Genomic DNA, 16,476 nt, shown 5'->3' on the forward strand with positions numbered 1-16,476 from the left:
TGACCGAGAGGAGCAGCGGTTGAGGACAGTGGAATGCTTTGCATTGGGGTTCGGATGGATTGGGTTAGGCGTCCGGCTTTATGCAGGACTCGTACGGACTCACGTGGCCGCAGACGGATAGGAGCGTCCGACTATAATTTCTAGGGGCGGCGATCGTTGTCTTCAAGAGGATTTATGCAACGAGCCCACAAGCTCCAAAAGGTTGCAAGGCCGGGCCCAAAAAGGATACAAAGCCGTGTTAGTCTGGCCTTTAAATTTATGGGCCAGGCCGTTCCAGGCTTTTTCAAACCACTAATTCAACTATTAGAATCAAGAAATGTTTAGTTCCATAATCCATTAGACTTTGCTTTGATCGGATTCGACCCGTTAATAGATCCGACTTAACTCCGATTTATTTCCACCCGGTGTCCAGTTCCGTGAGCGGTACGTTGGATCTCGGATTCTAATCCCCAGTCCAATTCAAAAAAACCGAAATGAGCAACTTGATCGCCATTCTTTCGTGCAACGGCTAGGATTGCACGTGTGCCGCACCGTATTCCGGATCCTATCTATCCTATTCCTCGCCCGTGTAGTGACGACACCGGGAGGCGAAACGAAGCCACCGACTGATTCGTCTCATCGGAGGTGCAAAACGATAACCCTTTGCACGAAAACCCTTCGCTCTCTTCCTCTCCTCCCTTTTCCATCCCTCCCACACTTTTTGACCACCACACCGCATGACCAACCAATTGATTCCTTCCATCTCTAGGGTTTCCACCAAAACCCTAAACTCCTTTTCCCCCAAATTGCACTTTTCTAGGGTTTGTTAACATCTTCTCCTTCGATCTCTTACATGCATGGCGTCGGGGCCTCCTCTCGGGGGCGGCACCGGCGGCGAAGGCTCAAAGCACCGGTGGGCGGAGAGCAAGGTCTACACTCGCAAATCTTTCAACAAGACACCTAAGATTTCTCAAAATCCATCCCAGCCCCCGCAGTCTTCCGCCCAGAACCCCGCAGATGATGTGAATTCGTCGCAGCCCACTCTCCCGCCTCAGCCTGCTGTCCCGTTAGCAACCGCCGCCGCCTCTGACGACGATTCCTCGAGCCTCAACCGCCCTCCTGCCGTCAGCGGCGTCGCCGGAGGTAACGTTATCCTCCCCAACGGCAGCTCCCGGAGCGTCACCATTAGTCTGGCGTCGCGCTCCCGGCAGGAGGTGCGCGACCTCCGTCGCAAGCTCACTGCCGAGCTCGAGCAGGTTCGCGCGTTATGGAAAAAGCTCGAGGCCCGAGAACTCCAGATGGCGTCAGCAGCCGCCGCCTCCGCTGCTCCGGCTGCTGGATACACCCACTCCCAGCTCTCGGCCACCGATCCGAAGACTCCCGTCCCTTCCGCCGCTACCCCCGCTGCTGCTCCCTTCCGTAGACAGCTCAGCGTCTCCGTCGCCGGCGTCGAGAGCAACCCAACGGAGTCGGTAGAGAAGGAGAAGCGCACCCCGAAGGCCAACCAGTACTATCGGAACTCGGATTTCGTCCTTGGGAAGGAGAAGTTCCCACCGCTGGAGTCCCACGGAAGCAAGAAGTCCAAAGCCAACGGCGGTAAGAAGGAGGCGGAGTATGGTTCAGAGAAGAAGGCTAACACACAGGCCTTCAAGAGCTGTGCTTCGCTGTTGTCGAAGTTGATGAAACATAAGCATGGGTGGGTGTTTAACACCCCCGTCGACGTGAAAGCGCTTGGTCTGCATGATTATCACATCATTATCAAGAACCCGATGGACCTCGGTACAGTGAAGGCCCGGCTTAGCAAGAATTGGTACAAGTCGCCAAGGGAGTTTGCGGAGGATGTTAGACTCACTTTTCGCAATGCCATGACTTACAATCCTAAAGGGCAAGATGTTCACATAATGGCTGAGCAGCTTTCTCAGATATTTGAGGAGCGGTGGCCAGCTATAGAGGCAGAGCTGGCCTACCTTTCCCATCCTTCCACTACCAAGAAGGTGCCACCACCGACAGATATGAGGACCCTTGAGAGGTCAGATTCTACAGTGCACCCCGTGGTGGCGGATTCAAAGCCGAAACAAGTGAGTTATATTCCACACATTGGCCGGCCACCGGCATTGAAGAAACCAAAGGCGAAGGATCCACATAAGAGGGATATGACATTTGAGGAGAAGCAGAGGTTGAGCAATAACCTCCAGAACCTACCTCCAGAGAAGCTTGACAATATTGTGCAGATTATCAAGAGGAGAAACTTGTCTCTCAGCCAGCATGATGATGAAATTGAAGTGGATATAGATAGTGTTGATGTGGAGACTCTTTGGGAGCTTGATAGATTTGTGACCAATTACAAGAAAAGCCTGAGCAAGAACAAGAGGAAGGCTGAGCTTGCCATTTTAGCAAGGCGAGAGGCTGAAGAAAATGCTCGACAGGTGGTGCACGAGAGGGTATCTACTGTCATATCTTGACTCTCTTATTTAACATATGAGTATTTTATTGTTGGGGCATTCTACTAATTTTTTTTTTCTTTTTTGCTATAGATTCCGGAGCCTGTTGTTGCAGAAAAGCCCAAAGAAAGTATGACCTGTAACTATTTTGTGCGTCTACTTGTGCATGTTAATTAAAATTTTAATCTCATATCATTTAAATTGGAAATCGGTGTAGTAGCAGATGAGAAGTATGTTGCGACTTCATCACCAGCTCAAGGAGAGAGGCGAGAAAATGCTAGTAGATCAAGTAGTTCAAGCAGCTCTAGTAGTGACTCCGGTTCCTCCTCTAGCGGTAAGATTTTCCTTCTTTTGAATGATCTGCAAGGCTTTAATAAATTTCAGACTTTGATAAGGGGTTACATGGAGCTCCTAATTTATTTGAGAAGCATTACACAGATTCTGATAGTGATAGTTCGTCTGCTTATGGATCGGATGCTGCACATTCACCTAGAACATGAACAACTGCATTACAGGTAGGTTTCCACATTAAGTGCAATCATTGTGAATTGCTTATGTTTAGTTGTTTACGTTCCTCTACTTCTGGTGTAATAACTAATTCTAGTCATTTTGGACAGTTGCTACTTTTTTATTGCTTCAATTTTTTTCAGAAAAAGAATTTGTTCTTATCAATTTTCACAAATATATCATGTTACTTTTTGAGCTCCTCTTAGTGGAGCATATAATTAATATCTGTGATTACATAGTTAGTTCTTGCCATTCTTTGTAGCACATAGCCACATACATTGTGGACTCACTTTTACAAGATATGCTTAGTCTCCATCCTCTTTACTTTGCTGCAATTTAGTTATAAGTGATGAGCTGTTCAGAAAGGAATGGTATCTGTGGCCATTATTATCTTTAATACTAGTCGATGCCTTGATGGCTGATATTATTATAGTACTAACAGAGTTTTTCGCGCTGAATGAGATATTGGACATAATTTCTTTTTCATTGTGGATTAAATGATTTGTTTTGTATATTTTGGTGTCTGTGTGGCCTATGCACCTGCTGCCACATAAGCATCTGCAGTCTTTTGGCTCTTTTCGTCACTTCCTCATAGGACCAAGACATGCCAAACTGAAAAGTGGTTCGTGTGCTTTTATCATCATTATCAACTAAAATCCTTCTCTATTTAACATTGGCCTAAATGCATGACTTATATTCATTTTTGAGATTGTGTATTTATTTTAGACTTCCTACATATTTTTGTTTGCAATTGAAAATTCAAATTTTATAAATCTGGAATGCCTATATTATTGTATATTTACGAATAATGTTGCATATGACTTATCTATGCCCTTGATCTCCCTTATTGCTCTCATGTAGTATTCTTAGGAACACGGAAATGTAATGAAATAAGATGATTGATATATGATTAAAGATCATGAAAACAAGTCTATGTAAAGGGAATTATTGTATGGAAACCTATGAAAAGAATTCTTAAATGTGGTATATGCAGTCTCTTGGTTTTGCTCATACCACAACCGTCTTATTAGCCTTGCTAAAGAAAAGGAAATAAAGTAAATGGTTAAATATTTTTCAAAAGAAGTCTTTTTTGAGTGGAAAACGTAGTCAAAGTTGACAGAAAGAAAATTCCCCATAAGAAGATCAAGTGGTTGATAAATTGTTAAATTTATGAAGCAAGTCTTTTTAACTACATATGTAAAAGGTATCCATGGAAGGAAGGCCATCCTGAAAGAGCACTAGAAATATAATGTATCAAGTACATTTTCCAGTTAGTCTTGTTAGGCTACTGTCCCCTTTTATATCTCCTAGGGTCCTACAAAATGTGAACAGCTTTCTGTGCCCTTAGTTGATTTTTTGTCCTAGAACCAATCTGATGTGTTATAATGATTTGAGAGAGTGAAATATGATGGCTTGAATGCACTTGAGAAGAGTGAAGTGTGATGGGGTATACGTACATTATGAAGAATTCTTATTTGCTGTTCAAGAGAGACCCCATAAAGTTTTCCTTACTTGATATGCTCTACCAGAAGCTTGATTCCAAATTTGACAATCTTCCTCCACTGTTGACCGTTTGACTAAGCCTAGGCTATTATTTTGGAATTTGGAAGGTCTAGTATTGGCAACTTGCAACTGCAGTCTCACCTTCCTCAAAAGTCCTTGCATATTGAAAATTGGTTGTTGCAATCTCATCTGTAACTTGGAAGCATGATCAAAAGGATTACATGAATCTGCACAACTATTATACAGGGCTATATTATTATTCCCAATTAACAAGTTTGTAATTATCAAGCATAGATGCACAATAAAATTGATAGTGAGACTAGAAGTGCGAATGAGTTTCATAAGTTGATCAACACTTTTTTGTTGATTACTCAACAACAAACTTAGGCTACCATGTTCAGGATGTGAAATGCGGTAATAGTTCGAGATGTGCTGTACTCTTGATACGCACTTTTGCATCAACCAAATGGCCATTTTGTGGAGTTATATCTCACTGAGTTGTTTTTCTACTATGAGAGACAGCTGCTTAGTATGGGTACCTTTCATTTTCTGTAATTTGAAAAAAAATATTCTAAGTAAAAATGTAATCTGACTTAGACATGTCTCTGTGTCCAACTGAGACTCATACAAATATGGGAATCTTTTTGCATGCTTTAGATTTTTTAATTTTAGTTGGTGGTTTAGTTGTAAAATAAAAAGTCACCAGGGATTAGAATGAGACCTTCTGACAATTTGTCAGATGAAGATACTTATGCTCTTCTACTGCAGATTATGAAGCAGTGATGCAGTGCATTGCTTTTTTCCACCTGATATAGTTGTTATTGGATCAAATCTTAAGGTATAAATGCAAAGAGCTTGTAGATCAATAAAGTGCATTTATTGGCTTTGACACATTTGACCTCAAGAGTGCTTTATATGGTTTGAGTTCATTGATGATAGTTGATACACACTTAGTAAGTTTCATGACAGTAATTAGTTTTTACGTTTTAGTAGCAGGCTTTATTGCTGGATGCATTGTCATTTTAGGACTGCTATTTTGGAACAAATATGGCTATTCAGATGGAAATATAAAATATATGGATTGTGAAATGACTTTATTGCAATGATACGAACATGATTTAGATAGAAATGGTAACATGTGAAATGACTTTATTAAAATTATGTGAACATGCCATATGGCTGATTGGAGGTCATGATTGTGGTCTTCACTGGTGGTGGGCCAGTGAATGAACATGAATTAGAATCTGATGATTTGTATGCCTTTTCAGAAGATTGATGTTTTCAGAGAATCATTTTATAAGTGTGAAGTTTGGATGATAATCTTGAAAAACAAGCAGTCTTCTATAACTCTTGATATTTCCAGATTACAAATGGATAGGCTATGCACTAAGGTGCTAATATGTTGGACCTATAATTAATCCATTTTTGCTTCTATCTTTTTTGCATCTTTGGTGTTCCTTTTGCAGATATGTTTATGCAAATTGGTACCCATCTGGATAGCACCATCCAGTTTCAGATCATATCTTTATCCAGATGCCAATCTGGTTAGCCCGTCGTTATTGCATGGTGGGTATTACTTTGGTAAATTGATCAAATTGGAGATTTTTTTGGAGACTCAATTAACGAAAAGAATGAATCATAGACTCGCATGATGGAATTCAATATGTGAACAAAAAGAACTGTTGTTGGGTTATGAATATTGGATATGATGGAAATGAACATGGCACTGCTATACAATTGGTGCCGTGTAGTATTAACTCTGAAATTGTTATTTTGGCTAACATGATTTAAGAGGTACTATCAAAGATATAGATATGAAGGATTTCATTGAGAAAATTCTAATAGAGTATTGCCTTTCTAGTATGAGGTAGTTTACACTAGATTACTGTTAATAATCTAAAGGAATTTGTTCAAGATTACTTTTAATAATGGCAGATTTTTGGAAGGTCGGATGGATGAGGAAATGTAGCTTGGGAATCATTTTGAGAATGCATGGAATGAGAATTTTAGGATGGCAAGAATATGGAAGAAACAGTTGGTGGCAAATAAAATATTAAGACAATGAATGCTGAGGGACAAATTTGACCTCAAGAGTGCTTTATATGGTTGGAGTTCATTGATGATAGTTGCTACACACTTAGTAAGTTTCATGACAGTAATTAGTTTTTATGTTTTAGTAGCAGCCTTTATTGCTGGATGCACTGTCGTTTTAGGACTTCTATTTTGGAACAGATAAGGGCTATTCAGATGGAAATATAAAAAATGGGGATTGGGAAATGACCTTATTGCAATGATATGAACATGATTCAGATAGAAATGGTAACATGTGAAATGACCTTACTGAAATTATGTGAACATGTCATATGGCTGATTGGTGGCAAATAAAATATTAAGACAATAAATTTTGAGGGATAGATTAGAGTGGAGAAGGTTATGGTATTTACTCAATGAAGTGCTTGTATAGATTTTTAAACAATGATGATATTTTTTTCTCTGTCATAGATTCTTACAATGCTATTAACAGTGTCAGCCTTTCCTTGACTAGTATGTTATAACCAGATGTTAACTAAAAATAACAAGAGAAGGAATTTTGTAACCTCACCATCCTTTATGACATTGGTTAAGTCACATACTGTAATGCAGCAACTTATCATGTTGCAAAAGAAACCCTTTTTCTGTAACATCGCTCACAGTATATCCTAGGGGTTACAGATGTGAATATATGGGCTCAGTTGCTAATCAATGTTACTCCATGGATGGTTACTTCTGGCTTCTGAAGTACAAGGAAAGCACTTGGATATCAGTCATGCTATATAAATGGATTGACCGACTTGTTTGATAATATTGCAATTTGGTTTTATGTTGGGTAGAATTTCGAAAATAGAGTATGAGAAATAGGATTTGGATTTCACTCTTTGGGACAAAGCTATGAAGACCCATTGTGCACTGATATGGAAGATTAATAGGTCACAACTAAGATGTGGATTGTGATCCTGTTAGGTTAACGTACATTGGTTATCTTTTTTTCCGTTAGAAGATGCAATGTAGCATTTGGTTTTATTATTGTTCTGCTGAGAACATTCTGATATTCCAATGTTATTAGTTACCCATTCTCTGAGGTGAGTTCATCTCATGTACACATTTTTAGCTTTCTTAATAAGATGGGCTGATTACTCACCTAGAGAGGTCGAACTCGTCTGAAGCTAACTAGCTAGTGTAGAACTTAGCAGAGTGATGTGATGGACGTCACTAGCATTGTTGTGCTTGCTACAGTTCTGACAGTTAATTACTTAATTTAACTTTTATCTACAGCTAGCAATTCTATTTAATAATTAGGATGTCAATTCATTCCTCCATTCTTTTTCCCTTTCCTTGCAGATCTCAGAGGCATATCATTAACGGGTGTGGACTGACTGATGGAATTTTGTTATCACCTTGTCGTGGTTGTGCCTTGCTAGCTTGCACATATGCTTTCCCGATGAAAATTCTCTGTTTTATAGTCTGGTTCAAATCTATTTAAGAGATGCAGGACTCTAGGTAGTCTCCTGGCTGTAGCTGTTAGACGCCATGGTAAGACAAACAAACATTGTGGAGGGATATGTACTTGTCGTATTCGCAGTTTCATTCAGTTGCAGTTGTGTATGTATTGTAGGATGTGACCTATAGTTTACTTTCAGTCTAGTTGGAGGTGAAGTGCCAATGTAAATGTAGTTCTACATAGTTCGTCTTAGATTGACCGCATTGATGGACAAAGGACCCCTGAACTGGTGGCGTGAAATCCATTGTATCTGGTGGATTTCTATTGAGTTAAAAACATGGAACTGCTTTTGGCTATCTGGCTAATAATTGAGACAGTTTCTTGTTGGTCTGCTACTTTGTGAATCCTTTTATAGTTTGCTATGGGCTTGCCGCTTGCATGAGTCACGCAGATGATATATATTAATTGCTGTTGTGCATGAGTCACTCTAATGATGTACACTGGTACATATGTTAAAATTTACATTACTTCAAAGTGTTTCTGCTGTTGGAAACGAATCCGTTAACAGCTGTTTATTTGCAATTGAGAATCATCTTAAACAAATTGGAAATGCTTGATTGGTAACAGAATCATCTTGATGTCTTGGCGCCTTCTTTTATGGTCCTCGTTTATGTTCTTACTTCCGTTCTGGTTATCTTTACTTTTTCATTGATATACTTGGAAGTTGGAAGTATTGTAAGTCCAGGCATTCTTACAGAAACATTACATGCAACTGCTCTTCCTTTCTACCAAAGTGAAAAGTGAAAACAGAGCCCAGAAACTAGAAAGAGAGTTTGCATCTTGTCAGTTTTAGTTTATTTTCTTTTACCCTTCTTTTTAGGGGTGTACTTGGTAGATTCCTATGGACCGATGTGTGCGTTGACTGTTGAGCCAGTCCTATCGGTTTTTCAGGTAAGAAATTTTTTTGTCTTTTTTAATCTCAATAAATGTATTCATACCAAATGGTTTTTAGTTAAATAAAAAGTTATATGATACTCATAAATGTATTCTCACTTCTTAAAAAAAGGAAAGAGATAAGATGTCTTTTAGTTTTGTTCATGACCGAGGAAATCATGATATATAAGCGACCTTTCCCGTTCCTCGCGCAACCAGACCTAACATCATGTTAACACTACGTTGGGCACAATTATTGTTAGGTCCTCATCTTCACATCTCCACCGCTAAATCCTTCTCCATCACAACTAACTCCCTTTCCTCTACTTCTGCCCCTCGCCCATGGCCCGGCCTCCATTCCTGGCGCCTTGCTCCAACCAACGAGCTCCGCACTTGGGGCCCTCTCGGGCCCACTCCCCTCCCGGACCCACCGGATGGCGAGGATTTCCGTGACCCCACCTCCTCCGCCTCCTCTCTTGCAGAGCTCGCCGCCTTGGTCCTCTCCACCCCTGACCCCCTGGCAAAGTCCCGCCTCTCCCACCTCGCCTTCTCCCGGTGGCTTCGACACCGGCTGCCTATCGGCGTCGCCGCGCCGCCCAAATCACCCGCGCGACCCAAAAAACCTTGTCTTGTAACTTTCTTTTTCCGTCCTATTCTTCTTTTGTCTTTGGGAAATTTCGTCGAACAGGTAGCGGGCGTTGGCTTTGCAGGTGTCGCCGAAGGAGGTGCCTGTACACAAGGCATCGGGGCTGCCGCTTAATGCGTACATGCTTCACAATTTGGCTCATGTAGAGCTGAATGCGATCGATCTGGCGTGGGACACCGTGGCGAGATTCTCCCCGCTTCACGAGGTGCTCGAGGATGAATTCTTAACGGATTTCGCACGTGTGGCCGACGACGAGAGCAGACATTTTGCGTGGTGTTCACAGAGGCTCGCGGAGCTTGGCTTCAGGTAAAACTTTTACTCTTTGTGTTATTTATGAGTGTTTTTGTATCTGCATTGGAGTTGTGATTTGGTACTGCATGATACTTGTGTGGTTCTGTAAATATTATTTAGCTTGTTCTTATGCAAAGATATATTACTTTCTGGATTGCCTATATTACTCTGCTTAACACCTTACAATGAACATAATCATGCTTATGTAAATATTATAGAATGATCATTAATAGCAGTGCCAAAAGGGCTTGGGAAGTTTTCAGCTACACATGGTGTACAAATGATAGACCACTGTGATATTAGTGCATTGGAATAACAATGTTGGAAGTAAAGACGTTTGCCGTATCTATTGCAAGTCTAGTATGGCTATTCATGCCTGTATAATAGTCTTTTTCATGAGGTTTTGGAATTGTAAATCTTCTCAGCAATAGAGTTAGGTATGCTTCTATATGCAGCCTTTCTTCGTTTTGGAGGTAAAACTGGACAAACTTTGGAACAAAATGTTTTAATCTCATGTATCAGTTAGTGGAAGCAAAGTATATCAATTTAGATTTTGGTAAAATGTTATTGAAACTCTCTTGTAGAATGCTAAAATAAATAATAATACCTATGTTATTGTATGGTTTTGGGAAAGACATCATCTTTTCAAGTCCCGTGGTTATGTGTGATCATATGAAGTCCAGCAACTATAAATTGATTTGATAATTAATATCAACAGCTATGGAGATATGCCTGCTCATAATTTGCTTTGGAGAGAGTGCGAAAAATCCTCTGGAGATGTTTCTGCACGTTTGGCAGTGATTCCGTTGGTTCAGGTGCTTCCTTACTTTCAGAGGCTGGTTGAATACATATTTTCTTGTTAGCATGAACATCTAGAAGATAATTAGCTTCTTCTCCTTTTTTTCCTAACTTAAGCTCCAACTTTGAGGTTTTTATGTTTCTTCTTACCCTTGTTTCTCTGTTGTACTTTCATCTGATTAGAGAAACATACTAAGTTTGAATAATTTGATTACTGAACTTTGTTAGGAAGCTAGAGGGCTTGATGCTGGGCCTAGACTAGTCCAGAAGTTGGATGGCTTTGGGGATCACAGATCATCAGATATTGTTGCTAAGATTGCTGAGGAGGAAGTTGCACATGTTGCAGTAGGCGTATTTTGGTTTGTCCAAGTGTGTCAAAAGATGGGCCGAGTTCCTTGTGCCACTTTTAAGGGTAATAGCTCTACTTAATGGTTCCTTATAACAGACTATAATGATCAATTTACTTCCTCTTTATGATCCTTTAGAGTTGTTGGAGGAGTACGATGTCCAGTTGAAGGGCCCATTCAACTTTTCAGCTCGTGATGAAGCCGGTATACCCCGTGAATGGTAAGGGAATTGTAAATGTACAACAATGACAAGGTTACAAGAAATTCTAATGGCTCAAAAGGATTTTTCTCTTCGGTGCAGGTATGATTGTACATGTAAACAGAGGGTCACAAATGAGCTTTCAGAGGTGAGAGCTGGCAGCTAGGTTCTTGATAGTTTTTCATTGGATCCATTTTTTCCTCTTTCTGCTTTCAGTAACTGGATGTGGTTTATAACCCACTCCCATTCTCAGGTGCATGATAGGCTGGCTGCCATTGTTGCCATGGAGAAAGAGAACTCACAGTTGAATGGCTAAACCTTATGGCATCTCAAATTCTCTATGCCAATAGAGCCGACTTTCCTAAGGATCATTTCATCTGACATTGTTTTTCTTCTTCTTTCAAATATCTCGTTTACCTTCATCGTTTGAGTAGTTTAAAGTTTGACTTAGAAAGTGCTGGTTTCATTTTTCTTGTAATATCCATCTCGTTTCTCCTAACAGCGAGACGTGATGATGGATGATGAAAAGTTTGGTTGCCATCCTCTGGGTTAAGATCGGAAACCTCCGTAGTTGAGGCTTTATAGCAGCACAGCTACGAGACCGAAGTATGTTAATGTGAGAACTACCTCGTGACTTACATGTAAACTTACCAGGTACATGTGATGCAATGCAGCCATCGGAGGGGTACTTCCTTTGGTGGATTTGTACTAACAAACTCATTTTGCAGTACAAGTAGCATGTCTGCATCCCGTAATCTCGTTCACTGTAAAAAGGATTTGTTTTAAATATTCAATCTTTATTTTTCCGGTGCACAAGTTGTCGGTCAAATGAATCATATGGCTCTTTCTACTGCCCCATCAGAAAACTTGTCCATTGGTACTTAGGCTCTTCTATACTAAAACAATTAAATTATTAATCAACTATAAAATGAATATATTAATTTGAGTGGACTTAGGTAAAAGAAATTCCCAGCTGATATGAATGAAGCCATATAATTATGAGCCCACATCCCAATCCAGGTGCCGAATGTTATATCCGAAGCCCGGCCGATAACTCTGCGTCGGATCCGGATCCGGATCCAAATGCGACTGCTCACTCCCATCCATCCTCTCTCACGTGATTCTCGACAAACCTAAGATAAATCCCACTGCTCACTACTAATCCTCTTTCCACCTATTCGCATTTCCGCCTCCACTCTCGTCGCCTCACCATTCTTCTCCACTTCTCTCCTCTCTTCCACAAAAAAAAAATCTTTAGGGCAAAGATGAGGCCATCCTTAATCCGATCCATCCGCTCCTTCTCCTCCTCTTCCTCCTCCCCCGAACGCAAGGTCGCCGTCCTCGGCGCGGCGGGCGGCATCGGCCAACCTCTTTCCCTCCTCATGAAGCTTAACCCTCTCGTCTCCTCCCTCTCACTCTACGATATCGCCGGAACCCCAGGTGTCGCTGCCGACGTCAGCCATATCAACACCCGCGCGCAGGTTTTCCCTCTTCTCTCTCCCACGAGATTCCTCACCTAGAGTTTCCGATGTGACTCTCCGCTCCCTCCAGGTCGCGGGGTTCGTCGGCGAGGAACAGCTCGGGAAAGCCCTAGAGGGCTCCGACGTTGTCATCATCCCCGCCGGGGTGCCTCGGAAGCCGGGCATGACGCGAGACGATCTCTTCAACATCAATGCTGGGATCGTGAAGTCTCTCTGTGTCGCCATAGCCAAATACTGCCCTAACGTATGCTTTTTTTCCCTCGATTATTTGGTTGTTTAAGTTGAGGTTTTGATCTGAGGATCTGAATGGTTTTCTATTGGGATTAGGCGCTCGTCAACATGATTAGTAATCCGGTGAATTCTACGGTGCCGATTGCGTCGGAGGTATTCAAGAAGGCGGGGACATATGATGAAAAGAAGCTGTTTGGGGTCACGACTCTCGATGTCGTTAGGGCGAAGACATTCTATGCCGGGAAGGCGAAGGTTCCAGTTGAGGGTAAAGATCTCACTTTGCTTCAAAGAATTAGAAATTTACAGTCGTAGTAGAATAAGGAAGGATATTTTGCAGAGGTTAATGTTCCGGTTGTGGGTGGGCATGCTGGGATAACTATTCTGCCTCTGTTTTCCCAGGTGAAATCGTCTCTTCTTATTTAATTTCCGTTCGACCTGTTTGATTCTTTTCGTTGTTAGTTTAGCACGTTGTTATCTTCTGGCGGCGCACAGTTTGTGATGTGAGTGGAAAATTGTCAGGCAACTCCAGCAAGTAATGCTCTGGCAGATGAGGATCTTAAGGCTCTCACTAAGAGGACACAAGATGGAGGGACTGAGGTAGTGGAAGCAAAGGCTGGAAAAGGCTCTGCAACCTTGTCTATGGCGTAAGTCGCAAGAGCCTATTAACGGACTATGATGGACTTTTGTTCAGGATCCGATCTCTCATCTTAAGACACAATTTGCCTTATCTACATATTTGTACAAAGATTTAGTTTTTTTTTCTGTCAATTTGATGCTTGTTTTGCTTTCCTTTTACACAGATAATATCCCATGCTTGAGTTAAAGTATTTAACACTGGAAGTGGAAGTGGGAGTTTATTAATTATTGATGATTTGTTATGTAGCTGACATTGAATATTTTCTGCATATTAGACAGCCAAGTTTAGATAATTACACCAAGAATGAAGTTATACATATCTTCTTCTATTTCTTTTTGTGAATTTAGGATTTTGGGGTTGTGCAAGGGGCAGATGGGGATTTGAACTCAATTAGTGCAACATAACCAACCACCCTGGATAATGTCTGACATAATTCCCTGAGCTTGAAAAGTAGATCAGGTTGTTTCAAGTTCTTGATGAGTCTAAATCACCCAAATTAGCTAAAAATATTGAGAGGACGAAGGACTAGAAATCAACGGGGAGATTGAGTCAGGAAGCTTGAGTTGAGTAATTGAGTTACTTTGACTAACCTTTGCTTTTGAAAGACAATTCATTCTGTAGCTTTGGTTCATTGTGAGATATGGAACTTTGATGTAAAAATACTTGATCTATCTCTTTCCTCTCAATTTTGTGTTCCTTTTCATGGTGAACTCTGATCTTATTGTATCGCATTTCATGTAATTTTGCTGCTTCTTGTTTAGATTACTTTTCATTTTTTGTGAAGACATCACACGCCATTTCCTCCTTCTTATATTCATGTGTCTTCATATATAGCACAATATCTGGATAGGCATTTGCAGACTGTCTTAGAGATCTGACTTCTTATCTACAAAATTTCCCATGTACTTCTACACTTTTCTGAATATGTATTCTACAGTTTCTACAGTTCTTTTGCTAGTGCTTCTATGTTAGTGGGCTGTCCTTTTGTGTTCTACTTTCTCAGTCCAGGGATATACAATAATCAAGTTGGTGATGTTTTGTCTTATTTTTGATGATTCAGCTATAATTAGCAAAGCATGTCTTTTTAACTATGATCTTGTTACCCTGTGCAGTTATGCTGGTGCCATCTTTGCTGATGCATGTTTGAAGGGTCTTAATGGGGTTCCAGACATTGTGGAATGTTCTTTTGTGCAATCAACTATTACTGAGCTACCTTTCTTTGCCTCCAAGGTGATTTTGTTGAGCTTTTGTATAATTTTGTTCCTTTAATAATAGAGCTCCTTTGGTCGATTTTATATTGATTCTATTTGCCTTAAAAAAATTCTGTCATTAGTTCTGCTTAATTTTACTTAGTAGCTTGTTCTTATTCTTTATTATTGTTTAGATTTATCCAGTGAAATGGATTAACTGTTCCACTACATGACCTTTATGACTTATTGGTGACAGTTAGACACTCTCCACTTAGTGTGCTCTGTGATTTCTTGTTGAAGGAATCATTTTTGTTAATGCGAAAATTTATTTGCTACAACCTGTGATCAGCACATGTATGCTATCCGCACATATCTTATACCTTGACTCCATGTTTCAAATTCTAGACATCCCTACATGCCACAGTATAATCAAGAAAAAGTCTGGCCCAAACCAATTGAACCTGTATCATAGCATCCCAAATAAAATATCTGCTCTAGGTCATACTTGTTAGTCGATAATTCCATCAAGTTTTGATGTCTGACTTGCAACTCTGATATATATTTAATGAGTCCATGAATAGGTCAGCTTGACTGTGGGTCTTTGGTCCACGATTGCTAATATCAGATGCATCTTTGTGCGTAAGCATTTAGTTTCTGTTATCTCTTTGGTATTTGCACCTCTTGCAAATTCAGGGTCTCTGCTGTGTTCTGTTGATTCTTTTGGAGGGGCTTTAGCAATTCATGAGTACATCTAAAATAGGAGGTTATGTTGTTTTTCCATCATCGTGGTGCTTGAACCTATAAACTTGGCTATCTCTAATCCTACTACAATTGGTCTCAAATTTTGAAAGGGAAACAAACTTACAGGTGCTGCCTTTCTGTCTGTAATTAAGGCTGATCTTTCTTTAGTTTAGTAGATAAGATGATTGCCCTGTGCTTTGTTGCACTTTGCAATACCTATATCAAATGAACATTTGCTTCCTTTCTTCCCCATGTGTCCTGTCTGTTTTCGCTATGATCTCATAGAGTAGTCTACTTCGTTGTATATTCTGCAGGTAAGGCTGGGAAAGAATGGTGTGGAGGAAGTACTTGGATTGGGATCTCTCTCTGACTATGAGAAGCAAGGTCTCGAGAGTCTAAAACCTGAGCTCAAATCCTCCATTGAGAAGGGGATTAAATTTGCCCAAGGAAACTAGAAGTATCCAAAAGATTTTCAGGTCTGCCGTCGAAGTTTTGCATAATGTACTCGACTGAGGATTATTGTCATCGAGACAGTTGTATTTGGCATCGACTTTTAGGTTAAAAGCAGACAGCACTCTTATATACACGCCAATAAGTCAGACAAGTCGGGCGACACGCTCTCGACTCTTCTAAACGTTTTGTACCAGGCCTCGTGGCCTTTCCAACGGTTCAGTTTAACAAGTTCTGGGAACTGCTCGGAAAGTTATTTTTATTTTCGTTTGAGTTGGTTGACCTTGGATTCTTCCTGTTTTAAGTGAACTTGTTAATCTGGATGTATTGTTATCTATACTTTTTCACACCAAACTCCATATTCAAAATAAAGCTGATCGGATATCTGGACTGTTTTCCTCTCTTAGTTGAATGCGTCTTTGATTAACCATTCGTCCTCAAAATGATAATCCTCGAGTAGATTTGTGTTGAAACCTGGTCGGTGTGCCTGCCCCGAATAAAGTCAGATTCTATTCCAGCTGGTTCTGCACTACACCTACTGCATTATTTGTCACTGTGAATATTTATCCGAGCCCACTGCAAGACGGGACAAAGCATATCTCTCTTGTCGGCAAGTTTCCAATC

General features: G+C 40.7%; 3 protein-coding genes across 8 annotated transcripts; all 3 read left to right on the plus strand.

The window, feature by feature from the left end:
• The first annotated feature begins 426 nt into the window (after positions 1 to 426).
• On the plus strand, positions 427 to 8,303 carry LOC140792183 (transcription factor GTE4-like). Of its 6 annotated transcripts, none has more exons than XM_073143023.1 (5): positions 427 to 2,420; positions 2,514 to 2,550; positions 2,638 to 2,754; positions 2,859 to 2,935; positions 7,809 to 8,303. In XM_073143023.1, exons 1-4 carry the CDS (start codon positions 837 to 839, stop codon positions 2,918 to 2,920), a joined length of 1,800 nt encoding a protein of 599 aa, XP_072999124.1. In that variant the 5' UTR covers positions 427 to 836; the 3' UTR covers positions 2,921 to 2,935; positions 7,809 to 8,303. The 6 variants fall into 6 exon arrangements, with proteins under 6 accessions (XP_072999124.1, XP_072999125.1, XP_072999126.1 ...); XM_073143024.1 differs by having other exon boundaries at positions 2,641 to 2,754; XM_073143025.1 differs by having other exon boundaries at positions 2,644 to 2,754.
• A 133-nt stretch (positions 8,304 to 8,436) lies between these two features.
• Positions 8,437 to 11,938, plus strand: LOC140792186 (uncharacterized). The gene is made up of 7 exons (XM_073143031.1): positions 8,437 to 9,472; positions 9,552 to 9,793; positions 10,497 to 10,593; positions 10,805 to 10,988; positions 11,062 to 11,143; positions 11,225 to 11,270; positions 11,376 to 11,938. The coding sequence occupies exons 1-7, from the start codon at positions 9,071 to 9,073 to the stop codon at positions 11,436 to 11,438; spliced, it is 1,116 nt and encodes a 371-aa protein (XP_072999132.1). The 5' UTR covers positions 8,437 to 9,070; the 3' UTR covers positions 11,439 to 11,938.
• A 192-nt stretch (positions 11,939 to 12,130) lies between these two features.
• LOC140792187 (malate dehydrogenase, mitochondrial) lies at positions 12,131 to 16,258 on the plus strand. The gene is made up of 7 exons (XM_073143032.1): positions 12,131 to 12,603; positions 12,674 to 12,847; positions 12,931 to 13,099; positions 13,172 to 13,233; positions 13,354 to 13,478; positions 14,584 to 14,701; positions 15,717 to 16,258. The coding sequence occupies exons 1-7, from the start codon at positions 12,388 to 12,390 to the stop codon at positions 15,855 to 15,857; spliced, it is 1,005 nt and encodes a 334-aa protein (XP_072999133.1). The 5' UTR covers positions 12,131 to 12,387; the 3' UTR covers positions 15,858 to 16,258.
• Positions 16,259 to 16,476: the final 218 nt, after the last annotated feature.

Source organism: Typha latifolia, chromosome 7, assembly GCF_019914945.1.
Source record: "Typha latifolia isolate L0001 chromosome 7, TyphaL0001v2, whole genome shotgun sequence".
NCBI lineage: Eukaryota > Viridiplantae > Streptophyta > Magnoliopsida > Poales > Typhaceae > Typha > Typha latifolia.